Source organism: Peromyscus leucopus, chromosome 7 (assembly GCF_004664715.2).
Source record: "Peromyscus leucopus breed LL Stock chromosome 7, UCI_PerLeu_2.1, whole genome shotgun sequence".
NCBI lineage: Eukaryota > Metazoa > Chordata > Mammalia > Rodentia > Cricetidae > Peromyscus > Peromyscus leucopus.
Window position 1 is genome coordinate 78,376,832 of NC_051069.1, and position 9,269 is coordinate 78,386,100.

The 9,269-nt window shown below is 48.2% G+C and overlaps 1 protein-coding gene across 1 annotated transcript; it reads right to left on the bottom strand.

Annotated features, from left to right (window-relative positions):
* Positions 1 to 1,944: 1,944 nt before the first annotated feature.
* On the bottom strand, positions 1,945 to 8,880 carry Tmed3 (transmembrane p24 trafficking protein 3). Its single transcript, XM_028865952.2, has 3 exons — positions 8,583 to 8,880; positions 6,661 to 6,909; positions 1,945 to 2,750 (listed from the first exon to the last, which is right to left on the bottom strand). Exons 1-3 carry the CDS (start codon positions 8,757 to 8,759, stop codon positions 2,514 to 2,516), a joined length of 663 nt encoding a protein of 220 aa, XP_028721785.1. The 5' UTR covers positions 8,760 to 8,880; the 3' UTR covers positions 1,945 to 2,513.
* Positions 8,881 to 9,269: the final 389 nt, after the last annotated feature.

Genomic DNA, 9,269 nt, shown 5'->3' on the forward strand with positions numbered 1-9,269 from the left:
CTCTTCCTGTTGGTAGCATCCAGGCTTAAATAGATCTTGCTGAGAGTGAATTCTGCTCAACAATGATGCGTATGGCCCAACTCCTTGTCCAGTCAGAACACATTCTCATGTCCACCTCATGAATAAGGGCAGTTCAGAGCAAGCAGCTCATCACCTTGTTCATGATGACACAATGACGCATGGTAGACTCTAGTTTCAAATTCCGAAGGGCCAAAAAACCAGTATTTCCTATTCAAATGCATTGAACGCCTCTTCCTATATGTGAATCGGAATCTCCCCCAGGGAGCACAGGCTTGAAGCAAGGGAGTGCCTTCTTTTTCTTGAATACCCAAAGAAGGCTGGAGAAACCATAAGGTCTCCCACACTTTAAAATTTGTATCTAAAACTCTTTATAATGAACAAGGCTCTGAAAGATAGTTTGAGCATTAACTTGGTAAAGGTTTTGACTATTGGGATGCATCAAAAGGCATCAAAGTGACTTGAGATCTGTAATCCAGTACATGCTCAGATTTTCCATTTCTCTTTCCTCCCTAAATTCTCATTCATCTCTCCTACTACACACCACACCTATTCTATGTTTGAAATTTTTATTTGCAGTATCCTAATAGATTTCTCTATTGAAAGGTCTTTCATTTTAAATTTTGCTTCATGAGCTGAAGAACTATAAAACTTGACAGGTTAAAAATTAAGTCTTTGGGCCTGGGTAATTATTAAGCTTGTTACTAGTATATAGTTGCTCAAAAAATATTTGGCAAAGAATAAACAAACTGTAAGTTTCATTGCAAACATTCTCTCCAAAGCTGAATGAATAAGGCAGTGTCTCCCTTAGTCTGTGCTCCTGACAGTTAAATAAGGTTATATGCAGAAGACATTGGCAATTCTATTCCTTTTTGTTTTTTCTAAAAGTTAGAGAACATAATCTCTCTCTCTCTCTCTCTGAAGAATGACAAGAGAAGTTGTATTACAGTGTACTGCTGGTCTTGACTTATTAGACTCTTCAGTGACTGAAGAACAGTATGTTCAAGTTGGTGGTTCCCACAGAAACTGGACTGGCAAAGGGCATGCAGTTAGGGAACATCTAAGAAGTACAGGTCAAAGCTAGATGTGATGGTACACACCAGCTAAAACAGCCCTCAGGAGGATTGACAGTTAGAGGCCCTACCTGGGCTACATAGCAAGAACTGTCACAAAACAAACAAAATCAAAAAGTAGCAGCCCAGGTGTGCTCTGTCAATCTGGAGAGAGACAGCCCAGATGTGAGAGGTGTGCTCTGCCAATCTGGGTAGAGACAGCCCACATGTGCTGTAAACCTAGGCAGCAGATACATGAAAGTTTATCATTTCTCACTCTGCCCTACAGTTCACAAACCAATCTCTTAAATATACACAGTACTTATTTCAAAATAAGAGACAAAATACCATCAAAAACACACAGAGAACAAATTTATCTTTCATCCAAGCTAAGTAATAAGGTTTCTAAGGTGTCTTCTCAAAGGATTGCTTTGCCCTTTCCCACAGTTGTCAGCTTGGATTCTCAGATTCCTTGCTAGCTTCCTTTTAGATGGATACCCTATCTTCCTTCCAGATCCATCATATTCCATAAATATGCATTAATATCTTCCTAAAGGCAAGGGCATTGGGGCAAGTGTGATGGTGCCACCCTAAATTAAAAGACTACATCTGATTAACCAGAAATGAGGGAGCAGATCATGCAGACAGGGCATGGCTGTTGTCACAGAGGAACGAGTTTGTATATAGTCTTTACACAGCCTGCTGAGTGAGAGGAATGGGAAGAGGTCTTCCTGTTTCCATTCCCTTGGGAGGGGCATGGCTCACTGGCTCTTCTCCACATCTCTACCCCATACTGTTCTCTATCACACTGTTTACGCCCTCGCTCCCCATTAAGCTAGAAGTACCCTTAAGGCAACAAAATAGAGGCACACCCTTCCAGAGTGCTCAAACTTGGTTTTTATTAGCACAGTTCTGCCTCCAAGAGATAGAGATCACCAAGGGCACTCACTCTCCATTTGGGTCCTGGTTGTACGGTTGACCCTACTGCTTCCAGGCTAGACCTGATATCCTTAGGTACAGAGAGGCTCATGGGAAGAAAGGCAAAAACCGAGAGTTCCTTTCTCCTCCAGATGGATGAGGATACAACAACCCAATGACCCATGTACCATAGAGCAGTGGCAGAACCCTAAGCCACCCTGGAGGCGCAGGTCCTTGGAGTTCTCCCACAGACTGGATGCTGGATCCCTGCCGCCCCCAACAGTGGTCAATCCCTAGGCTGACCCGTAAACCTTTTGGTCAATGTTACACACACAACAGAATTAGATGCTTCGGATTACTGGCTCTGTGACCTCCAGTTGCTGGAATGCAAGGATCGGATATGTGCACAGACAACAAGGTGTGGCCTTTGTTCTCCCTGTAGCTCTCCTGCACCGTGTCACACCTCCGTCCCTGCAGGAACTGGAGACCCTAGGGTGCAAGGGGCTGTGGAGTGGTCCAGCGTGGCTAGGAGTGGACCGCTCTGTTCATGGGCCGTTTTTCTGTGAAGAAGCTTTTCAGCAGTAGCACCTGGCTGAAGCTGACCACAAACAGGGCAATAGTCTCTCCAACAGACCAGTAAGACACTCGACTATTAAGGTCTTCAGCTCTGGCTCGGTCCTGGGCCTCTCGCAGACGATAATGTGTCTGGGAGTCGATCACAGTCTTCAGAGCCTCATGAATAGTTACACAGGCAGATTCCATCTAGGCAGGAAGAGAAAAATTGGTCAGTTGTCAACCCTAAGTCAGGCAGGGTAGGAGCTAGCAGGCAAGGTTCGTAACAGCATCCTAGGCATCATCTACTGATGCCTCTCAGGGGTCTGTGTTAAACACTTTATGTGGTTTCATAAACCTACAGAAAAGCCTAGTGGGAGCTCAGAGGGTGTAACTTGTCCAATCACACGTTTAGTAAGTGACAGAATTAGCATCTGACTGGACTGTCCGTGTTTCAAGCCCTATCCTGTTTCTCTTATTTAATTTCACAATCCCCTGACAAGCATGGTCACCACCCTCAGTGAAAGACAGCTAAATTGTAGCTTACTTATCCTTATTGATGGGGAAACTGAGGCTCAAAGAGGCTACATGAACTGCCTGAGGTACACAAGCTAATTAACAGCAGTGTGAACTAGTCACAATTATGACGAGCTTTGAATTAACTGCTTATTATACTGTATAATGGATGCCTTATAGTTTTATGTATAATCATAAACACGTGTGAACACATAACCATACAAATACACACATATGATCACATGTAACATATACCACTTCACCATTTCTTATGCCTGCTAAAATAGTCTATGTCATAGGCAGATCTCTGAAAATGTCTGGCACACCACCACCAGTCCTTGCTCCCTCCCCACCCAGGAATGTATGGCGAGGGGAGTCACCACGCCTGTGGTTACAGTTACTAGGCACAGCTAAATTTAAGAAAGGGAGGGAAATGACCCTGTGGCCTGATCTACTCACACAAACCCTTTCAGCAGATACTCTCTCTAGCCGAAAGAAGACAAACCCTACAAAAATCAGCAAAATGTCTCAAGGGGCTGACAGCATGATGGCTGGCAATGAAACAGGGTCCCTAGCCATCTGACCATACAGAACTGAATCCGGCCAACAGTCTGGCTAACAAGAAGCAGACGATGCTTCCTCTTCTGGGTAAGAACACCATCTGGTCAACAACTCCATCTCAGCTCTGTGAGACTATGAGGAGAGGACCACCGAGCCTGCCCAGACTCTCAGCACCCAGAGCTGTGAGGGAGAGATGGGTGCAGCATTGAGCTACCATGTCTGTTCAAGGGACCACTAATGTGTCAGGCCTGCTGAAGAGCACGAGTCCCTACTCCAGCAGCTGTGACGACCTGCACAAGATTGGGCCTGTCAATGTTCTGTCACGGGGGGAGTCACAAGGTCCAACCTCTTACTGAGGATCTATAGGCAGTTAACTGTTGCTGGGAGAGGAACAGCCACTACATTCCAACAAATAACCTTTTCCCCAAGCTCTGGATGATGAGTAAAAGTAATCAACTAAATCCACTGACTCATGAAAATTAATAATAATGGGACTGGACAGATGGCTCGTGGATAGGCCTATGGTTAAGAGCACAGACTTCTCTTTCAGAGGACCACGGTTTGATTCTCAGCACCTACATGGCAGTTCACAACTGTAACTCCAGCCCCAGGGGATGAGATGCCCTCTACTGACCCTCTTAGGTATACTGCATGCACATGGTGTACAGCTATACTTACAGGCAAAAACACTCATAACACATAAAATAATAAATCTTTAAAAATAGAAATATAAAATAGAATCGATTAATGCTAATGGAGGTAGTGGGGGAAGGTCTAAGTGAATGAAGTCCTGAGTGGATGTGAGCTGTTGACCTGGGCATGGCCAAGGACTCCAGTGTCTTAGACCCCTGGGAAAATGGTGAAGCCTTCCTTTGTGGTCCTAGTGCAAATGTTGATAGTCTCTGCAGAAAATGCCCACTTTAGCTTTCTCCCCCAGATCTTTACAGCCTGAAGATTCACCTCACAGAGAGTTCCTACCAAGATTAACTAAACCTGCCTCCTTGTTCAACTGTATATAACAACCCTGCCTCCTTGTTTATCTATATGTAATAACCCTACCTCCTTGTACAGCTGTATGCAACAATTCCACTTTCCTGTTCAACTGGATCCACTAACTGGGAATTCCTCTGACCCTTGGTCCTAGCCTAACACTTCAGCACAGGTCCATCACCTCTCCATACTGCTACATCGGAGACCAAGACTCCAGCATATGAACCTCTGGGGGCCAAAATTATATCCAAACCACAGCACACAATGAGGACACATGGCCTAAGCCCTCCCTAAAGCATTATGTCACCAACAGTGACACCCACAGGAGAGCACTATCCTAACCTTATAAAAGCATGCTGTCTCCCCATCCACTGGATCTCCCCCCATCAGGGCTAGTCTACCAGAAAGCTCTTCAGCTTGTTACCACAAAATTTCAGTTAGCTGATACCCTACCTTGCTTCAGGGGATGTGGCTGAAAGGGGAACCATATGATATCGAGTGAAAACAGGCTGGTGAAAGAAGAATTTCACAAACTCCACTGCCCTCTCTTCCTTGCGATAGGATCAGTCACACTGGAACCCAAGCTCCAGGAAAGGCTTTCTCTGCAGCCCTATCTCAATAACCTTTTCTCTCTCGTTTTCTCCCATCGGTGCACAAGGGAGCCCTTAAACTCAGGCTTACGGAATCTTCCAGTTTCATCAGTGACCAAGAGAACAACCCCTACCTTCGGCTGGATCTTTTAACTTTTATTTAAACAGCTAAACGTGCATAGTGGCTGCTGTACTGGGCAATGCATCTCTGTCCTCCAACTGTCTGGAGTTGGTGAAAGACCGGGCGTGAGGCAAAAAGAAACAGAACATATGGTCTCCTCAGAGGGCAAACAGGGAAATGCTGGCCTCCTTGGAGACTTGAGACATTCTGGCTTTGGTCCTAGAATAAGTGTCGCCATAGATAGTTATTCCTGTCTTACAGGTTCCCCAGGCCATGGTGATCAGTCATAAGACAAATATTTGGTGAGCGCCTTTGGGTGCAATGCCTCCTACACTGAAGTATTGAGACTAAGAAGGCAAACAGATCCCAGAGTCCTCACCCTCAGGAAGCCCAGCCTGTGTGGGGGAGCAAGGTGTAGCTTAAACAGAAGGAGGGAGAACTCAGGAGGGAGGCTGGGGCCAATAATCTTGAGAGCCATGGGGGTCAATGGAAACTACCCATCCTCCAAAAACATCATGATTTCTCTTCTCCAGAGGTGATTTGCTGTTCAGAGACTGTACTTGGTAGCCATCCTCTCATCCTGACTTGCTACACACGTGCTCACCAAAGAGGCATGACTGGAAGTTATGTGTGTGACTAGAGGAGGGGGCTTTGAAGGGATAGCTGGGCCATTCTCACTTCTCCTTCGTTTGCTATTCAAAGGCAGTGGACTCTGAAGCCTAGGGGAAGGGCGCAGTGTGGTAAGAAAGGGCCTTGGGGCTTGGGACATAGCTCTGTAGTAGAGCATGTGCTTAGCAGGCACAAGGCCTGAGTTCAGCGAAAAAAGTAAATAAATAAAAGGTAAGGAAGAGGAAGAGAGGGAGAGATGAAGAGGGAGAAGGGAGGGGGGAAAGAAAAATGGGGAAATGAAGAAGAAATGAGAATAAAAACAAAAGAGCCTGGATTCCCAAGTTACCCACCAGCCTTTGCCAGGCCACTCTGAGAACAGACTCCCAGTGTGCGAGGCACTGACATACAGGTTTGTTATGGCAGCTTGTGTTACCCTCACCAACACACTCCTGATGCATGGCTTTGGTCCTCACAATCTGAGCATATCACACAGCAAAGAGGTACATGGTGCAATTTTGAAAGAGGTGCTGTGCCAGAGAAAGACATCTGGAAGGGTGAAGAGGAGAAGCATCCGCTAGGGGAGGGCTCTGGCTAAAAACAGGGGACCAGAGGGGAACAGTCTTTTAAAGCTAGGTGGTGATTCTTGCTCGTGACCTAAAACAAGGACAGAAAAGCAGGAACATGCTGAGAGCAGGAGGGTCCCATGAGTCCTGTCCCTGTCACGTCCACTTACCTGGGTGAGAGCTGTGACCCTATTCCCCATGTCTGGGAGAATGGGGGGCTCATCACCCACTTGAAAGTCAAAGTAGACAGTCTTGTGAGAGAAGGTGGAAAATTCATTACTGAAGCAGAACTGATAAACGCCCTTGACCTCCGTCCTGTACGTGAAGCTGTCATACTGCTTCTTGGTCTCCCTGTAGATGATGTTTCCCACGGGGTCCTCCACATAGCAGTCCACATCATAGTGGCCTCCAGTGATAACCTGACAACCACAAAAAGGATGTGTTACTGGGGGCAACCAAGACTTTGAAATGCTGACCCTAATAGTGACCACTGTAAAGCATTTTATAATTTAACCTTTAGTACTTTCCAACACAAATGCCATGACACGTCCCATGTTGCTGAGCTTGAGCAGTTAAATGAGGGGCAGTGGCCATGATACTCAGTATTTTTTCTTGTTACTTGGACAAAACACTCAACCGAAGCAATGAAAGGAAGGGAAGGGAAGGGAAGGGAGGGGAGGGGAGGGGAGGGGAGGGGAGGGGAGGGAGGGGAGGGGAGGGAAGGGAGGGAAGGGAAGGGAAGGGAAGGAAGGAAGGAAGGAAGAAGAAGAGGAAAGAGGGAGGGAGGGAGGAGGGAGGGAGGAAGGAAGGAAGGAAGGAAGGAAGGAAGGAAGGAAGGAAGGAAGGAAGGAAGGGTTCATTTTAGCTGCAAATCAGTTTGGGGCACAGTTAGTTCATCATGGAGGGGAAGTCATGGCGTCAGGAGCCTGAGGCAGCTGGTCACATGGCATCCAGAGTCAGGAAGCAGAGAGAGATGAATGCTAGTGTTCAACTGGCTTTCTCCTTCTTATTCGGCCTGGGGCTCCAGCCCAAGGAATGATGGCGCCCAAACTTAGAAAGGTTCTTCACACTTCAAGCTAATGGAGAAACTCCCTCACAGACACGCCCAGAGGCTTATCTCCTTGGTGATTATAGACACTCCACCCACCCACCCGTTGGTGGGGAATGCCTACCCTGATGGCTTCTGGAGCCTCACTAGCCACATCATTAAGAACACTGTTCTTGTTCTTAAACTGCCTATGCTAGGCGGAGACAGGCACATACACACACTTTGCATGTTGTCCACAGATGTGAGAGTGGTCTCACCATTGACTCCATCATACACGAGGGAGGTTGTCTTCAAACAGAAGCATCCTTCAGAGCTTCCACCACAGAAGGACTGCTGGATATGCATCATTGGGGCTGCCTGTGTCACCTCGTTTTTAGAAGTCTTGCCCCAACATAGTCACTCATCCCTCCGATACTGCCCCTAGACCTGCTCCCTAACCCTAGGGAGCAGACCCTTTACCAAAGCAACTGTTAGCTATTAGATATGTCCCTGCAGGACCTGACTTTGCTGAGCCATATGGTAAAAAGCAAGCCGAGTAACCACATGGGGGGTTGGGGAGGGGGGTTCTCCTTGTGAACACTGCCAAGGCTCAAAAATCTATGCTGAACCCTCCTTCCCAAAAACTCCTTTATCACTGCCACCAGCTCACCCCAACCACAACTGGAAAAGATGGGGATGGATTCAGCACCTACAAGAAATGCAGCCCAAGAGACAGTTGAGAAAGACTGCCAGCCTGTGTCAGCTAATCAGAACTGGGGTTCGCTGAGTTGAAGGTACCTGGGGAGGTCATTCTGGTCCATTCTGCAGGACACGGGTTGGCCACGGACCTCCCCATCCTCGGCGCGCACCTGTAGCCTGCCTAACTCCCCAACCACCCTAGCCCGCTTCGGGTGGGCTCTCTGGATGATACAAACGTTTCTTTTCAGGGGCATGTCAACCGGTCTAGGGTTATCCCCGACCCCCGCAGCAGCCTCTGGTGGCTAATCTTAGCCTCTCCGGATGGCGGCGCGCTAGTGCCCCGGTGAGACGCGGCTAGGGCCGCACCTGGTAATCCAGAGAGAACTTCACGCCCTGCTCCACCTCTTCGTGGAAACACTGCTTGGCGTTGTCCGGCAGCTCGAAGGTGAGCTCAGCGCCCCGCAGTCGCTCGGCCCGGAGCAGGAGCAGAAACAGCAGCAGCAGCATCTGGAAGGATGAAGCGCGAGGGGCCTCGCTGCCCATGATGCTCTGGGCCTGGTCCTGGGAGCAGCGGCTCGGACGGACGCAGGGACTGCAGAGAGCAGGGAGGGGCTCCCTGGAGAGACGTGGCGCGAACTCAGCCCAGCGCTTCCGGGACGGCCGGCGGCGACTCAGTGCGCAGCCGCACACTGGAGAAGTGGGCCCGAGACCTTCCCGCCCGCTGCGCCTGCGCATCACTGAGTTTAGGAGCGGTATTCCGCCCCCTGTCCAGGAGGCTGGACTTCTCCATGCCTTCCTCCAGTCCGTGTAGTCAGAAACATTTGGGCTTGTACTCTGCTTCTGACTTGCTGTCACTAGTCTCTTGAGAAATCCGGGATATAAGGAACACCCACGGTAGTTAGGAGAGGTAGCCGAACAAAAAGGAAACGCAGAGAGGGCAATGGACTCCTCATTCCCCTCCCCTATCCAAGGTGAAGTTTTCAACAAATTAAACCCATGGCGACTCCTGCTCTGCTCTGGGAGGAAACAGGCTCTCTCTCACACACACACAAA